Genomic DNA, 20,563 nt, shown 5'->3' on the forward strand with positions numbered 1-20,563 from the left:
GCCACCACTGACCTGTCCCCAAGTCCCACATCCACATGGCTTTGAAATCCCAACAGGAATGGGGGCTCCAAAGCTCCCTGGGCGGCCCCTGCCAAGGCCTGACCCCCTTTCCATGAGGAAATTCCTGCTGGTGCCCACCCTGACCTCCCCTGGCCCAGCCTGAGGCCGTTCCCTCTCCTCCTGTCCCTGTTCCCTGGAGCACAGCCTGACCCCCCCGGCTGTCCCCTCCTGCCAGGGACTTGTGCAGAGCCACAAGGTCCCCCCTGAGCCTCCTTTGCTCCAGGCTGAGCCCCTTCCCAGCTCCCTCGGCCTCTCCTGGGGCTCCAGCCCCTTCCCAGAGCTCCCTGGCAGTGTCCAAGGGGTTCTGCTGCCTCTCTGTTGCCTCAGGCTCAGGAAGGACCCTGGCCCTTGAAGGTGCCAAATTCCTCTTAGGGAATATTCCTGCAGCACCGGGTGCCAGTGCTGGGAGCAGAGCAGAGGCTCTGGCACACAGGAATTCCTGGGATAACCCGGGATAAGTCCTCCTGAGCCAGTCCAAGCTTGTCTGAGGGACAGTGCCAGTGTCACCAGCCTGGCTGGGAGAGCTGGGGGTGCCCACCTGGACAAGAGAAGGTTCCAGGGAGGGCTCAAAGCCCCTGGCAGGGCCTAAAGGGGCTCCAGGAGAGGTGGAGAGGGACTGGGGACAAGGCCTGCAGGGACAGGACACAGGGAATGGTTTCCCTCTTGCAGCCATCCCATTCTCTGTCCCTGAAATAATTTCAGTGAGATTATTGCACATTATTTTCCTTGGCTCTGCTGCCTCATCCCAGCCCATGAGGGCTTTGGGGTTCATGGAATTTTCCAAGCACTGGGGTGGCTGGAAGGGAGTGGCAGAAAAAGGGGGACAAGGTGGGAATGTCACTGTGCACCACCCCAAAAACAAAATCCCATCTCCAGGCCCTGGCTTTGGGCAAAAGGAGGATGAGGAAGGAAGGGGCTCTGGAGGAGCAGGGAGAGTCGGGAGCTGCTCACAGCTCTTGGATCTTTTCCCAGAAATGTTTGATGGAAAATGTGGACTCTTCTCCCCGGGTCTGGAGCGAGGGAATGGGAACGTGCTGGGCTCATCCCAGCTCCTGCTCCAGTCTGGGATGGGTGGGAAGGAGGGAATGGGGAGGTGCTGGGCTCATCCAGTGCAGTTCCAATGCTCCTTGTCTCGTCCTGGGCAGGTTTGGGGCATTTTTCCCACTTTCTAGTCCATGCAGTTATTCCTGTCAGGAGCCTCCATGTGCTCCCTCCCCCTGGTGTCCACCCAGGACCCCTGGACACGGGGCTGTGCCTCTGTCCCCAGCCACATCACCCCACAATCCTCTCGGCACCGCTGTTTTCCTGGAGCCTTTTGGGGTCACTGCTGGGTTCCCATTCCCGGGATGGGAATGGGATCCCCACTGGGATCACTCCATGTTTCCAGCGGTCCCGGGCAGGCCTGGGATGTGTCTGTGGGATTTATCCCAGCCCTGGATTTATCCCAGCCCCGTGTGCCCACGCAGGGATTATCCCCAGGGCTCTGGGATAGTTCCTGCCTCTGGGAATGTCGCTTCTGCTCTGGGATGGGGCTTGGGGGGGTCCCTCCCATCCTTCCTCCCCCGAGCTCTGTGCATCCAAACCAGCCTTAATCCTTAATCCATGTCCAAGTTTGGAATGCTTGCAGCGTGTTTGCCCGATTTTCTGGCAGTTAGCCAGTGGTTTTGGGGGTTTTAGGTGTTTTTTTTGCTGGGACTGGTGTGTCTGGAACCAGCTGTGCTGCTGAAATCCCCGGGGGGACGGGGTCAGCACGGACATCACTCAATATTCCTGAAAATCCAAGCGGGACAGGAAACTGACACTGGAGAAAATGTTTGAATTTTCGGTGTTCCTGTTGAATTTATCGTTCATTCCCATTTTTTGGTATTTTTCAGTAGTTTGTTGCTCATTTTCCCCTGACCTCTGCCTCATGCCTGACTTGGTTTTACCCCTCGTGTGTCATCTCGGTGGTTTGTGGTTGTTTATTTTATTGTTGAACTCTTTAATGGTTGTTTTTTTTTTTTTTTGTCCAGCTTGGTAAATCCCAAGATGTTTTGGCCGAACGGGGGGTCAGTCACTTGCTGAGGGTTTGGAAAAACCTCTACGCCAGAGATGGGATTTGTTTGGGTCAAATTCCAAGTGCTTTTTTCTTTTCTGGGAAATCAGGGTTTTGCCGTGGGGGAAGTGGAGCAGTTTGGGGCAGAGGGGCGGCCGTGGCCGAGCACCTGGCACAGTGGGAGGTGTCCCTGCCATGGCAGGGGTGGCACTGGAGGGGCTCTGGGGTCCTTTCCCACCCAGCCCATCCCAGGATTCCGCGATTCTCAGTTTTCCTGGCAGAGCAGCAGCACAGATGAATGTTTGCTCTCTCGGGTCTGAGCTGTCATTCCAAGGCTGGAAGCTCCATGTGTGGAATGTGCCAGGCACATCCGTGAGGAGCACTCCTGCTCCAGCTGGATTCTCCTCTGCTCCACAGGACAAGGAATTCATCTTCCTTACTCCAGCGAGGCTTTCCTGTCTTCCTCAAAGTCAAAGTGATCCAAGGATTTCAGCTGAGTTCTTTTGGGAAATGGGGGATTTTAGGCTGGTGGAGATGGAGGAGCTCCTCAAGTCTCATGGAACCCCTTCCAACCTTGTCCTCTGCTCCCCAGGATCCCCTCCAGGGCGGCTCCCAGGTGTGTGAGGGCCCAGCCCCTGCCTGGCTCTGTTGGCTTTGGGTGGAGGAGCAGAGCTGTGTTTCCTTCTGGGAAGGATCCCATGGGGCTGGGATTCCCTGCCCTTCCCATCAAACAGAGCCTCTGCCCCTGCCTGAGGCATGGGTGTGCCTCAGGGTCATGGAATCCTGGAATGGGTTGGGTGGGAAGGGACCCCAGAGCCCCTGCAGTGCCACCCCTGCCATGGCAGGGACACCTCCCACTGTCCCAGGCTGCTCCAGCCCCAGTGCCCAGCCTGGCCTTGGACATTCCAGGGATCCAGGGGTAGCCCCAGCTGCTCTGGCAATTCCAGCCCAGCCAGGAATTCCCAATTCCCAATCTCCCATCCATCCCTGCCCTCTGGCAGTGGGAGCCATTCCCTGTGTCCTGTCCCTGCAGGATTGTCCCCAGTCCCTCTGCACTTGGCAAACTGCATTCTCCAGGAACGTCCACTGAAATGGGGAATTTCGAGTCACGTTTTGTATTGATTTCTTCCCAATATCCCATCCACATCTCCCCTCTTCAGCTCAAACCCCTGGGATAAGCTGGGAAGGGCCCCATGTCCTGCTGATCTCCAGGAGCCGGGGTTGGGCTGGGAGCAGCTCCAGGGACAAGTCTCCAGGTGAATCCTGGGACATCCTGAGCTGGGAGGGCCCCACAGGAATCACGGATCCAGCTCCTGGCCCTGCACAGACACCCCAACAATCCCAGCCTGGGATCCCTGGGAGGGGAGCTCCAGCAGCCTCAGGGCTGTGCCCATTCCCCAGGGAGCCTGGGCAGTGCCCAGCACCCGCTGGGGAAGAACCACTCGGCTCTGTGACCTTGGGACTCATCCCAGCCTGTCCCAGCGTTCCCAGATAATCCCTGTGGGGGGATGAGGTGGGTTTGGGGGAGCTGGGTGTTGGTGGGGTCCATTGGGAGCAGGAGTTGCTGGGAATGTGCTAATGCCAGGAATCCCTGGCTGGGCTCGGAGCTGGCAGCACTCCCTGGTGCTTCCATTCCCGTCTCCCTGCTCATTCCCAAGGATCAGAGGTGAGGAGCTGCTCCAGGTCACTGGGGCAGGACTGGGACCACGGCTGGACCCTCTGGGGTGGTGTGCCATGGGGTTTGGGGGGATCAGGGACTGGCATTGCCGAGCCTGGGCAGAGCAGGGCTCCTCTCCAGGCTGTGGGGTCAGGCTGAGGGGCAGCTCCAGGCTCTGGGGCTGCTGCTGCTCCACGGGAGCTGTACCTGCTTCAGAAAATTCCCTGGTTCTCTGGGAGATGCCGATGAGGAAGCTGAGGGCTCCAGGGCAGGGTCGTTTCCCCATCCCGGAGCAGTCTGTGGTCAGTGGGGTTTCAGTTCCCCTTGGATTCAGCCTCTTCCTCCTCGTGCACCCTGCGCTGTTCCCACTGCCCCAGGAGAGGCAGATCCCTGGGGAGGGCCCTCCCTCATGGAGGGGATTCCCTTCTGCAGCACAGATCCCATGAGGAGTGGTGAAGGGGCTGGAGCCCCAGGAGAGGCCGAGGGAGCTGGGAAGGGGCTGAGCCTGGAGCAAAGGAGGCTCAGGGGGGACCTTGTGGCTCTGCACAAGTCCCTGGCAGGAGGGGACAGCCGGGGGGGTGGGGCTGTGCTCCAGGGAACAGGGACAGGAGGAGAGGGAACGGCCTCAGGCTGGGCCAGGGGAGGCTCAAGGGGGATTTTGGGGAAATTCCTCCTGGAAAGGCTGTCCAGCCCTTGCCCAGGGGTGAAATCCTCATCTTGGAGGGATTTCAGAGCTGTGTGGATGTGGCCCTTGGGGACAGGTCAGTGTGTTCTCGGGGAATTCTCAAAGTTCCCACATTGGTGGGACGTTTCCTCCCGCGTCTGTTCTGGTGGCTCCGGCACTGCCGAGCCCAGCTGAGCCCCTGTGGAAGCTGACCCCATTCCCACTTCTCCATTCCTACCCGGTGGTTCCTGTCACTGTCCCTCCCTGCAGAGCTCCCCCCTGGATGTGCCACGCTCCGGCCCTGCAGCCGCCGCCTGTGTGGGACACAGGGAACAAAAGCTCCTTCTGCCCTCGTGGGAGATGTTGATGCTGGCAGAGGCTGGGTGGAAATGATCCCTGCAGGGTCAAGACAAACTGAGGCAGGGCTTGGAGCATTCCCTGTGCCCTGGCAGGACAGAGCAGGGAGGGACTTGGGCACCCACGTGTGATCCGTGAGGAACGGCCCTGGCTGGGATTTGGGTTTGGGGTTTCCCTCTGTCCTTGGCTGCTCTGCAGGGAATTGCCCGGCACAGATGGGAGCGGGGCTGGCACTGAGGCCTTTTGTCCTGGAGCTTGGAGCTGCTCTGTGCCTGTGGCTGGATCCTGTCCCACTGTCCCTCTGTGTCCCTTTGCCAGTTGAGAACAGCTCTGCTCTGGAGCCAGGCTGGGAGAGCTGGGGGTGTTCACCTGGAGAGGGGAAGGACCCAGGGAGAGCTCAGAGCCCCTGGCAGGGCCTGAAGGGGCTCCAGGAGAGCCCCTGGGACAGTGGAAGGTGTCCCTGCCCACGGTGGCACTGGAGGGGCTCTGAGGTCCCTTCCACCCAAACCATTTCGTAAATCCCACATATTTTTCCCACAGGGCAGGAGGGGCCATGGGAGCAGCCAGGGCTGTTTTTAGGCCGTGGGTAAATGTTGGCAGCCCCATAATTACCACCCGGGGTGCCACTGGAGCTGGGAATGGCTCCCCCGGGAAGCAGCTGGAATTTGGCATCAGGTAAAAATAGCAGAGGTTCCTCCCCAAAACACTTTTAGCAGCTCTGGCCACGGGACCATGGCCGGACACCGGCGCTCCCGATGGACACCGGGATCCTCCTCCCGGGGGAGCTGAGCCACAGCACCCACCCGGCTCCAGGAATGCAGTCAGGGAATCCTGGAATGATTTGGGTGGGAAGGGACCCCAAAGCCCCTGCAGTGCCACCCCTGCCATGGCAGGGACACCTCCCACTGTCCCCATGTCCAGCCTGGCCTTGGGCACTGCCAGGGATGCAGGGGCAGCCCCAGCTGCTCTGGCAATTCCAGCCCAGCCAGGAATTCCCAATTCCCAAGATCCCATCCATCCCTGCCCTCTGGCAGTGGGAGCCATTCCCTGTGTCCTGTCCCTGCAGGCCTTGTCCCCAGTCCCTCTGCAGCTCTCCTGGAGCTCTCCTGGACCGTCTCCCCCCAGCCAGGTGTCACTGTCACCTGGCTGCTCTTGTAGAACCCCAGAGGATATGAGGTCCAAAGGGACCTTCAGAGGTCACCTGGGATCCCTTAAAGCAGCTCCTGGGCCCTCCCAGCTTCCCATTTTCCTGGAGGGCTCCTCCAAAGGGCCCCCCGGCTCCTGCCCCGTGTGGGTGGTGGTCTGAGGGGTTGTGGGGCCGTGTCCCCCAGGGATTTATGGAAACACTTCCTGCTGCAGCCGTGGCTCGGGGTGAGCAGTGGCAGCTGCAGGCCGTGTCCGTGTCCCGCTGCCAGGAACGCTCGGGGCCGGCAGCGCTTTCCTGCGCCGAGCTCTCGGAAGCAGGCGGGGTTTTTAAAATTTAATTACTTCCTCTTCTGCCTTAATGTTTCCAAAGATAAACACAGCTCTCCCTTGGAACGGGGTCGGGGAACAGCCGGGCTCTACCCAGGCTGTGCCGAGCCCGCTCCCAGCCCCAGCTTTGGGTGGAGGAGGTGGGGATCTGCCAGGATCTGACCTCCCAGGACAGCAGTGATTCCATGCTGGGCTGCTCCCTCTTCACCGACCACTCCTGGATCCTGGGATCTTCCCTGGCCCCCGGGGCACGTGCTGAGTGCCATCCCAAAAGTGCTGGGTGTGGGCAGGATCCAAGTGGATCTTCCTGCAGGATCTGGGAGAGCGGAGAACCCCACATTCCACAGGCTCCTGGGATTTTCCAGCCGCACTCTTGGCCAAGGATTTGCCAGCGTTCCGGATCCCTGGGAGTCTGCACCCCCAGGTCCTGGCAGGGCACCTGGCACTGCCCCCGGGCTGCGTGCAGAGAGAGATGGCTCTCCACAACATTTCTCCTGAATTTGAGGGGGATTTGGGAGAGGTTGAGAGGGATTAGGAAGAGGTTTGAGGAATAATGACATCCCGGGGCAGGACTAGTGTGAGCCAGGGTGGGGGGATCAGCGCTGGCCCCTGCTTCACCTGCCTCATTTCAGCTTCCTACAAACACCCTCACCCAGAGCCTGCCAAAGCCATTGCTCCCTGAATTCCACAGGGAATGAGAGCCGTGCTCCGTGGAGGTGCCGTGCTGGGAGTGTCCCCAGGTCCAGCACTGCCTGCTGCTGCTCCGGGATGTTGTAACTGGGAGTGAGTGACCCCAGGCTGGAGGGGTTTGCCTCCCGTGGGAAGCCTTCCGTGGCTGGATGGAGTTTTTCCAGCCTGGAGTTGCATGCAGACAGTTTGCTTCCTCACCCAGCTCTGTGTCCCAGGCTGTGGGTGATCCTTATCTTCCCTGGGTGATCCTTATCTTCCCTGTGTCCAGCAGGTCAAGCACATCCTCAGACATCACTGAGTTGACCTTTAAACAGGGAATGAGGCCCTTATTCCTAAGTTTTTCCCTTTTTTTAGCTGCACTCAGGACAGGAATTGCTGTTCTGGGTGTGACTTCGTGGAGACTTTTGCCCTAAATCCCCTCCAAATCCCTTTGGCTGAGCCAGAGGTGTCCCTGTCACCCTGCTCCTGCAGGGTTCCTGCTGTCTGGGAAGGGCTTTGTCCTTCCCCAGCTCCTTGTCCTGTGGAATTGCACTAAAACATGGAGAGAACCACGAGTGGGAAATTATTCCTTGGGATTTTGCATGTCCTGTTCTAGGGGGCACAGTGGCCATGCCACAGGGGCGATGTGGCCTTGGGGACAGCTGGAGGGGACACTGGGGGTCCGGTAAGTGCCACTTCAGGAAGAATTTCTCCATGGAAAGGGTTGTCCAGCGCTGGAACAGGGATTCCATTGCCCAGGGAGGTTTGGAGTGCCCATCCCTGGAGGTCCAAGGAATTCCTGGAGGTGGCACGCAGGGCTCTGGGCTGGGGACAAGGTGGGCACTGGGCACAGCTTGGACTCGGTGATCCCAGAGGGCTTTTCCAACCTCAGGGATCCTGGGATTGGCACAGGGAGCTGCCAGCACCTGCCGTTGGTGCTGGTGGGGACAGGGCTGTCCCATCCCATGCTGGTGGCCAGGGGTGGGACAGGGACCGTGTGCTCGCCCTGGGCCGGGTGGGCTTTCCTGGCGGTGGCCGGAGCAGCGGGGCCGCCCCCGGCCCCACAAACGGCCCCTTTGTTCCCTCCATAGAAAGGCCATTCTCCGTGCCCCCGGCGGGGACACGTCACAGCAACAGAGGCTCCTTTGTCCCCGCAGCAGACACTCGGGTGTTGTTCTGGGTGGGCTTGGGGGCGGGGGGCTGCAGGGCCGGGATGGGATGGGATGGCTCATCCCTGTCTGTGCCTTATTCCTGATCTTTGGGAGGGAGGGAGGAGCTGATGGCCAGGGCTGGAATATCCCAGCTCCCCACTCAGGTGATGATTCCTGCTGAACAGAGGGATGAAGGATGGGCTGGTTGTCCTCAGGTTGGTGTGGCACATCAGAGAATCGTGGAATGGTTGGGTGGGAAGGGACATCAAACCCCATCCATGCCATGGCAGGGACACCTCTCAGTGTCCCAGAGTGCCCAGTGTCACTAAAGGGGCTCCAGGAGAGCTGCAGAGGGACTGGGGACAATCCTGCAGGGACAGGACACAGGGAATGGCTCCCACTGCCAGAGGGCAGCGATGGATGGGATCTTGGGAATTGGGAATTCCTGGCTGGGCTGGAATTGCCAGAGCAGCTGGGGCTGCCCCTGCATCCCTGGCAGTGCCCAAGGCCAGGCTGGGCACTGGGGCTGGAGCAGCCTGGGACAGTGGGAGGTGTCCCTGCCATGGCAGGGGTGGCACTGCAGGGCTCTGGGGTCCCTTCCCACCCAACCCATTCCAGGATTGTGGTGGAGATGTGGGAAAGGGGCTGGAGCTCCTGGACATGACTGGAGGGATGACAGGACGTGGTCACAGGGGTTTGGGGACGGGATGGGATGTCACCATCCCAGGCCATCAGCCCCTGGTGTGACACACAGCCTGTGGCTGTGTGGGAGCTCCCTGGCAGCCGCAGGCTCCAGCCGTGTTCCCGCAGGCTTTTCCTGCCTCCGGAGCTTCCTGCCCGGTGCCGGTGCCATGCGGGGCAGGTGCTGCAGCCTGGCCTGGCCCGGGCCCAGCTCCGGGTGCTGTGCTGCTCCCAGATCCTGGGGAATTGCAGGCGGAGCTGCCGGAGCCCCAGTGCCAGGCTTTGATCCCGCCGTGGCCCCGCTGGTTTGTGCCAGCAGCTGGTGGTGGCAGGTTGGGTCCTTGGGCCCTGGTTCCGGCCCACCTGGGCTGGCAGCCCCTGCTGGTGACAAATCCCAGAGGCTCCATCGGCGTGGGAATGTCCTGCCCAGGGCTTCCCTGGGGACAGGGCTGTTTTCTTCTGACACCGTGGATTCACTGAGTCAGGTTGGAAAAGGCCTCCCAGACCATTGAATCCAACCGTTCCCAGCCCTGCCAAGGCCACCGCTGACCTGTCCCCAGATGCCACATCCACACAGCTTTGAAATCCCTCCAGGGATGGGGACTCCAGCCCTGTGCCAGGACTGCACAGCCCTTTCCAGGAGGAATTTCCCCAAAATCCACCCTGACCTCCCCTGGCCCAGCCTGAGGCCGTTCCCTCTCCTCCTGTCCCTGTTCCCTGGAGCACAGCCCGACCCCCCCGACTGTCCCCTCCTGCCAGGGACTTGTGCAGAGCCACAAGGTCCCCCCTGAGCCTCCTTTGCTCCAGGCTCAGCCCCTTCCCAGCTCCCTCGGCCTCTCCTGGGGCTCCAGCCCCTTCCCAGCTCCGTTCCCTGGACCCTCTCCAGCCCCTCCAGGGCTCTCCTGGCAGGAGGGGCCCGGAGCTGCCCCCACGATTCCAGGGGGTCCCTCAGCAGGGCCAGCACAGGGGACAGTCCCTGCCCTGGGGCTGTGCCCACACCGGGGCTGCCACAGCCCAGGGGCCATCGGCCTCCTGCCCCGCTGGGCTCACGTTCCAGCCCTCCAGTGCCCTCCCTGTGCTGGCTGTGTGCCGTGCCCTGGCAGAGCCACCACTCAGTGCACAGGTAGGACAGAGCGTGACTGCAGGATCAGGGAGTCCCAGAGTTGGTCGGGTGGGATGGGACCCCAAAACCCCTCCGGTGCCAGCCCTGGCATGGCAGGGACACCTCCCACTGTGCCAGGCTGCTCCAGCCCCAGTGCCCAGCCTGGCCTGGGGTGCTTTCAGGGGCTGCGTTGGTTGGTGCTGGTTGATGCAATGGCTCCCAGGGCTTGCAGGGCATTTCCCAATCCTGTTTGGTGCTGCTGCAGGGATTCATGGCTCCTGCCCTGTTCTGAGAGCCCCCTCAGCACCCTGCTCCTGCCAGGCTGGGCTCGTTTGCCCGTGCTGGAGCAGCTCAGGGCCGGGCTGGGGTCAGAGCTCGGCTCCGTGCGCCCTGGGCAGCAGCTCCAGGTCCTGGCAGGTTGTGTGGCCTCGTGCCTGCTCTGTCTTTGCCTTTGCAGGAGCCACCTCCATGCAGGGCTTTGGAGCACCAAGGATTTTCTGGTGCTGTAAAGCTGCTGAATTTATAAATAATTCCTGCAGCGAGAAGCTCTCAGAAGCCTCAGCGGATGCTTCCAGGCAGGGATGAGGCTGCCCCTGAACCTGGGGGAGCTGGAGAATCATTGATGGTGTGAAATGAATGTTTCTGGAATAATTTAAGGTATCTGAAGGTACTGGATGTTTCCAAAGTGATTCCACACTCTCTCCTGGCTGGACTTCACCTCCAGGTTGGAGCGTGGGGGGAAGGAGGGCTGGAACAGCTCTGGCTCTTGTGGGGAGGACACAGAATCGTGGAATAGTTTGGGATGGAAGGGACCTTAAGTCTTACCCAGTTCCATGGCAGGGACACCTCCCACTGGCCCAGGTGCTCCCAGCTCCCAGCCCCAGTGCCCAGCCTGGCCTTGGGCTGCCAGGGATCCAGGGGCAGCCCCAGCTGCTCTGGTGACCTGTGCCAGCTCCAGTGCTGAGCTGTGTTGTTCGAACTTTGACTTCCCCTGGATGATTTCATCCCGAATTCCCAAGTTTCAGGGGTGTGGGAGTCGTGTCCCAGCCTGCAGAGGAGCTGTTCCTGGGGACTGGCTGGACCAGTGGTCCCATGCTGGTGGTGAAACACCTCCAGTCACCTGGGAGTGGAGGGTGTCAGGTGTGAGGGGTGGGACGGGGCTTGTTCCAAACAAGCTCCTTTGCCTCACATCCCTGTGAAAATTCCCTTCTCCTCTCTCTCTGTCGCATCCAGCTCCTCAGGAAAAGGAGACTCAGGGCTGGCCTCAGCTCTCTCCACAGCTCCTGGAAGGTGCCTGTGCTCAGCTGGGCTTGGGCTCTGTCTCCAGGCAGCACTGACAGAGCCAGAGCACACAGGCTCAGGCTGAGCCCAGGGAAATTCAGGTTGGATATCAGGAAAAAGCTTTTCCAGAAAGGTGATAAAGTTCTGGAATGGCTGCCCGGGGAGGTGGTGGGGTCACCACTCCTGGATGTGTTTAAAAAGCCTGGATGTGGCCCTGGGTGCCAGGGTCTGCCTGAGCTGTTGGGCTGGACTTGATGCTCTTGGAGGTCTCTCCCAACCCAGGGATTGTGTGAGCTGGGAATTCTGTGAAAAGGCTGCAGGAGCTGCTGCAGGGCTGGTTCCCTGCCCAGACCCCGTGGCTGCCCCAGAGCAGGACCTGCCTGTGGGGCTGCCGTGCTCCACCTCTGGATGTGCGGGGGGTTTCCAGGGAAGCTGGGCACCTCCTGCCGGCTCTGGGAACACTCCAGACCCGGTGTCAGTGGCCTGGCTGGTCTGTGTGCAGGGCTGAGGCGCAGCTCCTCTTGCCCCATCATTTACAGGGGACACGGGGAGCGGGGGACGGCGCTCGAGTGTCCGTGACCTGTGTCCGGAGCAGCGCTGTTCCCGGCAGCGTCCCGGCGTGCCAGCGCTCCCAGCCGGGGTCATCCGGTGCCGTGGCTCAGCCCCGTGTTTACCTCTGGGCTTATTTAGAATTTCCTGTATCACAACAACAATCCCGTGACCTTCCAGCGCGGCCCGGGGAGGGGCCGGGCTCCCCCAGGTGTCCCCCCGGCCCTGCAGGAGCCGCAGGAAGGATGGAGCGGCAGCTGCCCGCAGGCCGAGGTTCACAGGCACACGTGCTTTCCCAGGAATCTCGAGCTTTCCCAGGGATCTCGGCTGGGATGGCAGGAGAGTGGCAGGTCCAGCTCTCCCGGGCAGGAAGGGACGCGCCGATCCCGCAGCCCGATACGGAGCTGAATGGTGGGAAGTGGGAAGGCTGGGATCAGGCTGCCCGAGGGAAGTGCTGCATTCCTGAGTCGGGCTGTTGGTGACAGTCCCTAAAATCAGGATGTACCTGCCTGCAGCTGGCTGAAGGGTGGCAGCTCCTGGCTCTGGGAAAACCCTGTGAGTCCAGATTCCCATTGTCCTCAACAGCCCTTGGAATGATTTCTGTTTGTGTTGAGGATGATGAGCCTGAGACCCCCCAGCCCTGGGCTGAGCCCAGTGGGCAGCAGGGCAGGGGGATCCTGCCCCTGTGCCCCCTCAGGTGAGACCCCACCTGCAGAGCTGCCCCAGCCCTGGGGACACAGCAGCAGCACCTGGAGCTGCTGGAGAGAACCCAGAGGAATCCATGGAGCTGCTGCAGGGCTGGAGCCCCTCAGTTCCCAGGGATCCAGGCTGGGAGAGCTGGGAATGTTCACCTGGAGAGGAGAAGGCTCCAGGGAGAGCTCAGAGCCCCTGGCAGGCCCTAAAGGGGCTCCAGGAGAGCTGCAGAGGGACTGGGGACAAGGAATGGAGGGACAGGACAAAGGGAATGGCTCCCACTGCCAGAGGGCAGGGATGGATGGGATCTTGGGAATTGGGAATTCCTGGCTGGGCTGGAATTGCCAGAGCAGCTGGGGCTGCCCCTGCATCCCTGGCAGTGCCCAAGGCCAGGCTGGGCACTGGGGCTGGAGCAGCCTGGGACAGTGGGAGGTGTCCCTGCCATGGCAGGGGTGGCACTGCAGGGGCTTTGGGGTCCCTTCCCACCCAAACCATTCCATGGTTTTGTGGTCTTGTATCTATTCCCCTTTAACTGAGGATATTGCAGCGAAGCCGTGGCAGGGCTGGATGTGGAGGGCACAGCTTGGAGCCGCCGGAGCCATAATCCTGCCGTGTGGATCTCAAGGGATTTTCCTGTCTGGAGCTTGAGCCGAGCCCTTCGCACTGGGAGTGGGCAGCCTTTGGCCAGGGCTGGGAGCACTGGGTGCCAGGGCTGCCTCCAGGGGGATGTGGTGACAGAGCAGGGTCGTGGTGTAGGAGCAGGGATGTGGTGTGGGAGCACGTGGCCAGGCAGGATCTGGTTGACCCAGTCCCTGTGGATGTTTGGTGCCCAGTTTGGCTCCAGCCTTTCCATTTTGGGCCCAGGGCTATAAATGGCCCCTTTCCCTGGTGCTGCTAAATCCAGCTGTGGCTGCCAGGCGGTGAGTGACACCCTGGGGACTCGTCTGGGCTCCCAAAATAGCCCTTCCCTGGTGCTCCTCCTGCTTTCCCAGCCCCATTCCATGGCCAGGACCCGGCTCCCAGGATGGGAGAGGCCCCGGGTGGTCCCTGGAAATGGATAATCCCTCAGCAGCTCTGGAAGGGGCTGCAAGGAGCCCCCTCTCCCCATCATGGGGCTGCCTGCCTTCATGGCTGGGCCAGAATCCTTGGGATTTGTGATTCCCAGCTGGATCCAGGAGCAGCTCTGTCTCTGGAGAGGTGTGAGCAGTGTGGGAGCCCTTCCCAGCCTGGCAGGGTCTGTGACAGGAGCACTTGGTGTCACTGTCACCTCGGGCTGTCCCAGAGCCGGCTGCTCCTGGAATGCCCGCCTGCCCTGCTGAGCCTTTTCCAGGCCATCCAGGCCAGCTCCATGGGAAACAGCAGGATTTAGGGTCTGGAGTGGTGTGGGCTTGGGGGCAGGTGGGGGTTTGGAGTGCTCCCAGTGCTCTGTAAACCCTGGGGAAGCAGGAGCTGTTGGGAACCCAAAACCAAATCCCGGGCAGGGTTGTTTGGGGGAAGGCCAGTGGGGAGATGAGGAGCAGGGAGTGCAGCTCAAAGTGGGGGGTGCTGTCCGTGTTGGGATCAGAGGGAAGGAAGTTCTGGCTGGAGAGGGGCCGGAGCTGCTGCTCCAGTACCGTTCCCACCTCCAGAGAAGGCTCTGGGAGCTGTTTGCTCCAGGATTCCTTGGAATCTCTGCTGTTCCCTGCTGGAGTGGGCAGTGCTGCTCAGCCTGGAAGGGGCTGGGGTCTCTCCTGTGCTGCCCCATCCATACAGAGCTGGAGCACCCCAGGGTGGTTCCAGCTGGACATTCCTGGCAGGTGGGGGGTACCTGCTGCCCTCTAATCCCATTTTATCTCCACAGGGAGCGGGGATGGACAGGGACAGATCCTGCAGCGCTTCCCCGAGAAGGACTGGGAGGACAACCCCTTCCCGCAGGGCATCGAGCTGGTGAGTGGCTGGGTGACACCGGGGGGTGACACAGGACACGGGGTCTGACTGGGGGGCCAGGAGGGAGCAGTTCCCACCTGCCCCGGGTGCATCTCCACCTGTGGAACTCTCCAGAAACTGTGGGATCCAGTGCTGGCTCCTGTCCCGGCCTCCTGCTACCCCTCCTCTTCTGGGATGCTGGAATGTGTCCTGGAGGAGCCATGGATGCAGCCTTAGTGTCTTAGGAGCATGGGCAGGCCTTTCATAGAATCACAGGATCACACAGGATCACACAGGATCACACAGGATCACACGGGATCACACAGAATCACACAATCACAGAATCACAGAATTACAGGATCTCACAGGATCTCACAGGATCACAGAATCAAACAATCACAGAATCACACAACCACAGAATCACACAGGATCACACAGGATCACACAGAATTCACACAGTCACACACAATCACACACAATCACACAATCCCAGGGTTGGGAGAGACCTCCAAGAGCATCGAGTCCAGCCCAGCCCAACAGCTCAGGCAGACCCTGGCACCCAGTGCCACATCCAGGCTTTTTAAACACATCCAGGGGTGGTGACCCCACCACCTCCCCGGGCAGCCATTCCAGAACTTTATCACCTTTCTGGAAAAGCTTTTTCCTGATATCCAACCTGAATTTCCCTGGGCTCAGCCTGAGCCTGTGTGCTCTGGCTCTGTCAGCGCTGCCTGGAGACAGAGCCCAAGCCCAGCTGAGCACAGGCACCTTTCAGGAGCTGTGGAGAGAGCTGAGGCCAGCCCTGAGTCTCCTTTTCTCCAGGCTGAGCACCCCCAGCTCCTGTTGCCCTGCCCGAGGCTGGATCCCAGGGGTCTGGGTGTCCCCAGCCCTCTGGACACGGTCACCGGCTCTCAGGAGTGCTTTGGGATCAGCTCAGAGCTGGGACATTCCCGGGATGTGCTGCTGTGGGGATCCTCCAGAGCAGCTCCAGCTCATCCAGCAGGGTGGGGTTGTTCCCCTCGTTGCTGAACTGGAGTGGGAGCTCTTCCCAATCCTGGCCCTGTGCCCTGGAGCTCCAGGGACCCTGAGGGAGGAGCTGGAGCTCCATTCCCAGTGAAAAGGATGGGCTGGGACAGACCCGCAGGCTGAGCCCCCTGGAAGCTGCTCCATTCCCCCTGGGGTTCATGGAATCATGGATTTTTTTGGGTTGGAAAATCCCTCTGAGCCCATTGAATGCAATCAGTGGTGCCAAGGCCACCACTGCCCATGTCCCCAAGTGCCACATCCACGTGGCTTTGAAGTCCCTGCAGGGGGGGGACTCCAGCACTGCCCTGGGCAGCTGTGCCAGGGATGGACATCCTTTTAGGTGGGATCTTGGGAATTAGGAATTCCTGGCTGGGCTGGAATTGCCAGAGCAGCTGGGGCTGCCCCTGCATCCCTGGCAGTGCCCAAGGCCAGGCTGGGCACTGGGGCTGGAGCAGCCTGGGACAGTGGGAGGTGTCCCTGCCCATCATCACTGGGGTTGCTGGCTCCTCATCCCATTGTTACTGGGATCAGCAGTGTCCAGCTCCTCTTCCATCCCCTGAAATTCCAGCACAGTTTGGGACCTTTCTGTGCTGTTTTATCCGAGGCAAAAACACACATTTATTTTTATTTTTATTTTTCTGCTCCGAGTTTCCTGGTGTCTGCAGGGACTTGGGAACTGTCCCAAGCAGGAGCAAAGCAGCGTTTTTTCCCAAGGGTCAAACTGTCCAGCCAAAAAATCCTTGGAATTTAAACAATTGGAGCCCTGTGCTGTTGGGAGCCAGGGGTGGCTCCAGGGCTTCCCACAAACTCTCTGAGTGTCCTGGGGGAGCAGCACGTGGGGCTGATCCGAAGGCAGCTCGGGAAATCCATGGGAGCCCATCCTGGGGGTCGGGTGGGACGTGACACTGCGGTCAGGGCTGATCTTCCTTGACAGCTTTTTGGGGAAAAAAGCGTTCCCAGGGTGTGCAGGGAGGTGGGATTTGGAGCTCCTGGCTGCGTGCAGTGTCCGGCAGCAATTCCCAACAGAAATATCTCATTTGAATGGATTGAGTTCCTCTGGGGACAGGCACAGAGGGTGGATAAATCTCCCTGGGAGCCTCTCCCTGCCTGCCCAGAGCTGTTCCTGCAGAGCCCTGGGAGCTGCCTGGTGGGGGCATTCCCAGGGGTGAGGGCATTCCCAGGGGAGCAGCCTCACAGCCTGGGGTCTCTACTGGAACAGGGGGGTTCAGGATTCCTGTAAATCCCGGGGCTCCCTGTGCTCCTGAGGGGCTCAGGGCCATTCCCACTCTCCTTTTTGGATCCCTCCTTGGCTCTGGGCTTTAGGACCTTCCATGCCATGATGCCACAGGTCTACCAGACTCCGTGTTGGATTTTCCATGTCCTGAGGCAGCTCTGGGATGGTTTTGGCACCTGCTGGGTATGTCCAGGCCTCCAGACCTGCTCCACCTCTGCCAGCATTCCGGGACATCCAGCAGCTTCCAGGGCCTGAAGGGGCTCCAGGAGAGCTGCAGAGAGACTGGGGACAAGGCCTGCAGGGACAGGACACAGGGAATGGCTCCCACTGCCAGAGGGCAGGGATGGATGTGAGATTGGGAATTAGGAATTCCTGGCTGGGCTGGAATTGCCAGAGCAGCTGGGGCTGCCCCTGGATCCCTGGCAGTGCCCAAGGCCAGGCTGGGCACTGGGGCTGGAGCAGCCTGGGACAGTGGGAGGTGTCCCTGCCATGGCAGGGGTGACACTGCAGGGGCTTTGGGGTCCCTTCCCACCCAAACCCATTCCAGGATTCCCTGATTCCATGATTCTGACCCAGCAGCTTCCTGTGCTCTGGGCTCCTCATTCCTGCAGTGCCAGGAGATCTCCGTGTGGGGCTGGGAGCAGTGAGGGGCAATTCCCAGTCAGGACAGTGACACTGTGACAGTGACACCGTGTGCTCATCCCGGTGTTCTGCTGAGCCAAACCTTCCCCTGTGCTCCCACGGGAGCCAGCAGGAGGCCCCGGCATGGAGAAGCTCCGGGTGTTGCTTTCCAAGGACACGGAATGTGGGAAGCAGCTCCTGGGGTGCTTTCTCCTCCCGTCCCTCCTGCTGCCATCCCAAGGATCCGGACAAAGCCCAGCTCCTTTCCCGTGGGCTCTTCCCAGGGAGGACAGGAGGATCCATGGGTGCCTTGAGCACGGGGAGTGGTGAACAGCAGGGAAACTCTCAGGTGGGATCCACCTTGGCTTCCTGAGCTCGCCAGGCCCTGGTGCCACCTTGTTCTCCTCCTGGGGTTTGCAGAATTCCCGTGTCCTCAGCGTGCCTCCAGCCCTGGCAGGAGCCGGGCTGTCCCGCACCCAGGGAATTTTCCACGGCTCCTCAGCAACCAAATGCAGCCCTGAGGAAATCAAGAAAACCCCCTGAGACTCGGGAAGCTGGGGGAGTCCTGGGGCCAGCAGCTGGAATTACCCCGGCCCTGGGAGGGGCTCTTGGGGAGTGCCAGGGGCTGGTGCAGTGAGATGGCACCGCCGGGCCCGTGTTTGTGCCAGGGGAATGGTGCCACCTCCTGGAGCCACTCCAGAGCCCGTGTCCCACGTGTCCCCTTTCCTTCTGGGCTCTCTGTGGTGCTGGCATGGGGTGTCTGGCCCACAGTGGGCTGGGGGTGTGCAGAATTTGGGGTGTCTGTGCCATGGGGGTCTGGGGCTGTGCAGAGTTTGGGGTGTCTGTGCTGTGGGGGCAGTGCAGAGTTTGGGGTCTGTGTGCCATGGGGGTCTGGGGTTTTGCAGAGCTTGGGGTGTCTGTGTGCCATAGGGGCAGTGCAGAGTTTGGGGTCTCTGTGCTGTGGGGGTCTGGGGGTGTGCAGAGTTTGGGGTCTCTGTGCTGTGGGGGCAGTGCAGAGTTTGGGGTCTGTGTACCGCGGGGGTGTGGGGCTGTGCAGATTTTGGGATCCCTGTGCCATGGGGGTCTGGGGGCAGTACAGAATTTGGGGTGTCTGTGCCATGGGGGTCTGGGGCTGTGCAGAGCTTGGGGTGTCTGTGCCGTGGGGGCAGTGCAGAGTTTTGGGTCTGTGTGCCATGGGGGTCTGGGGTTTTGCAGAGCTTGGGGTGTCTGTGTGCCATAGGGGCAGTGCAGAGTTTGGGGTCTCTGTGCTGTGGGGGCAGTGCAGAGTTTGGGGTCTGTGTACTGTGGGGGTGTGGGGCTGTGCAGATTTTGGGATTTCTGTGCCATGGGGGTCTGGGGGCAGTGCAGAGTTTGAGGTCTCTGTGCCGTGGGGGGAGCTTCCCCAGGAGCTGGGGGCTCCTGCCTGGCTGGGTTTCCCATCACAACCCCTCCCGATGTGGGGTTCTCCAGGTGGCTCCTGCTGGCCCTGCTTCCCCACAGGGGGGATTTGGGAATTCCTGGAGCCGGTCCAGCAGGGTTGGGCGGTTCCAGGAGCTGGGGGGCTCTGCCCAATGCCCTCCCTGCTCCCGGCCTGTGGAGCTGCCCGTCCCCACAGGCTCCGTGGGCGACATGGGCCCAGGGGTCGGGGCTGGCATCACCGGTGCGGGTGAGGGCTGGCAGCCCCTGAGCCCGCTGCGTGCCTCCCGCAGTTCTGCCAGCCCAGCGGGTGGCAGCTTTTCCCCGAGAGGAACCCCCCCACCTTCTTCGTGGCCGTGCTGACCGACATCAACTCGGAGCGGCACTACTGCGCCTGCTTCACCTTCTGGGAGGCCGTGGAGAGCCCGCAGGTACCGGGGACACGGGGACACGGGGACACGGGGACGGGGGCTGGCGGCGCTGACAGGGACACACCCGGCTGCCTTTGGCACTGGCCAGGGGTTCCTGCCTTCCCTGTGCCACAGGAATCCATGGATGGATGGGAAAGGTGGTCAGCAATGCTGCTGGAGAAGCACTCAGTTGGGTTTAGCTTTGGCCAGGAGTTCCTGCCTTCCCTGTGCCACAGGAATCCATGGATAGATGGGAAGGGTGGCCAGCAGCACTGACAAGGAAGCACCTAGCTGCCTTTGGCACTGGCCGGGGGTTCCTGCCTTCCCTGTGCCACAGGAATCCATGGATGGATGGAAAGGCTGGTCAGCAGCGCTGGTGGAAGAGCACCCAGCTGCTTTTGGCTCTGGCCAGGGGTTCCTGCCTTCCCTGTGCCACAGGAATCCATGGATGGATGGAAAGGGTGGTCACCAGTGCTGCTGGAGAAGCACTCAGTTGGGCTTAGCTCTGGCCAGGGGTTCCTGCCTTCCCTGTGCCACAGCAATCCAGACCCTGGCACTGGGAGTTTGGGACAGGGAAGAGCATCCCTTAACCCCCAACCCGGGCTGGTTTGTGCCTTCCCAGCCCCAGAGCCACGCCAGGAACGGTGAGGGCGAGGAGGAGGAGGAGGAGGAGGAGGCCTCGTCCCCCGTGCAGCCTGCCCAGCTGTTCGCTCCCAAGAGCCTGGTGCTGGTGTCGCGGCTGGACCACGCCGAGGTGTTCCGGGTGAGTCGGGGCGGCACAGGGAGCTGGGATGCTGCTCAGGGGAGAGGGCAGCTGTGCTGGGAAAGCCTTCCTGCCTGGGGAGTGGGAACACGCTGGCACAGCCCCTGGGAGCCTGGCCCCGTCCTGCCCTTGGCACCCCGGAGCTGTGGGGGCCGCAGCTGATCCCGGATGGCTGCGGGGCACGGAGCAGCTGCCGGCCCCGCTCCTGGAAACCCGTGAGGAACAGCCCGTTCCTGGAGCACTGTCTGTGCCAGCCCTGCTGGCTCCAGAGGTGCTGCATTGTGTGCCTGGGGAGGCCTTGGGAGGGCTGGGTACAGATTGTGTCCATGGGGATGGGCTGGGAGTGTCCAGCCTGGAGAAGGGAAGGCTCCAGGGAGAGCTTTCAGCTCATTCCAGGGCCTAAAGGGGCTCCAGGAGAGCTGCAGAGGGACTGGGGACAAGGCCTGCAGGGACAGGACACAGGGAATGGCTCCTACTGCCAGAGGGCAGGGATGGATGGGATCTTGGGAATTGGGAATTCCTGGCTGGGCTGGAATTGCCAGAGCAGCTGGGGCTGCCCCTGCATCCCTGGCAGTGCCCAAGGCCAGGCTGGGCACTGGGGCTGGAGCAGCCTGGGACAGTGGGAGGTGTCCCTGCCTTGTGTGGAGTGGGAATTCTCTGAAATACAGGATCTGTTTTCCTAAGCCTGGGACAGCAGAGTGGGGTCCTGCCAGACACAAGTTGGGGCAACTCCAGGGGACAGGGTCACTTCACTTGTTCCCAAAGACAGAGGTGTCCTGCCAGCTGGGACAGAAACAGTTCCCAGCTCCTCATTGC

General features: G+C 61.1%; 1 protein-coding gene across 3 annotated transcripts in view; it reads left to right on the forward strand.

Annotated features, from left to right (window-relative positions):
• Positions 1-20,563, forward strand: part of SBF1 (SET binding factor 1) — a 66,368-nt gene that overhangs the window by 12,790 nt on the left and 33,015 nt on the right. For all 3 annotated transcript variants that reach the window (XM_053977057.1, XM_053977058.1, XM_053977059.1), the window contains exons 2-4: positions 14,213-14,298; positions 18,868-19,005; positions 19,607-19,747. In XM_053977057.1, coding sequence (XP_053833032.1) covers positions 14,213-14,298; positions 18,868-19,005; positions 19,607-19,747 — 365 coding nt within the window. The remainder of the gene's footprint in view (positions 1-14,212; positions 14,299-18,867; positions 19,006-19,606; positions 19,748-20,563) is intronic.

The sequence above is a fragment of the Vidua macroura genome, chromosome 5 (genome assembly GCF_024509145.1).
Source record: "Vidua macroura isolate BioBank_ID:100142 chromosome 5, ASM2450914v1, whole genome shotgun sequence".
Classification (NCBI taxonomy): domain Eukaryota; kingdom Metazoa; phylum Chordata; class Aves; order Passeriformes; family Viduidae; genus Vidua; species Vidua macroura.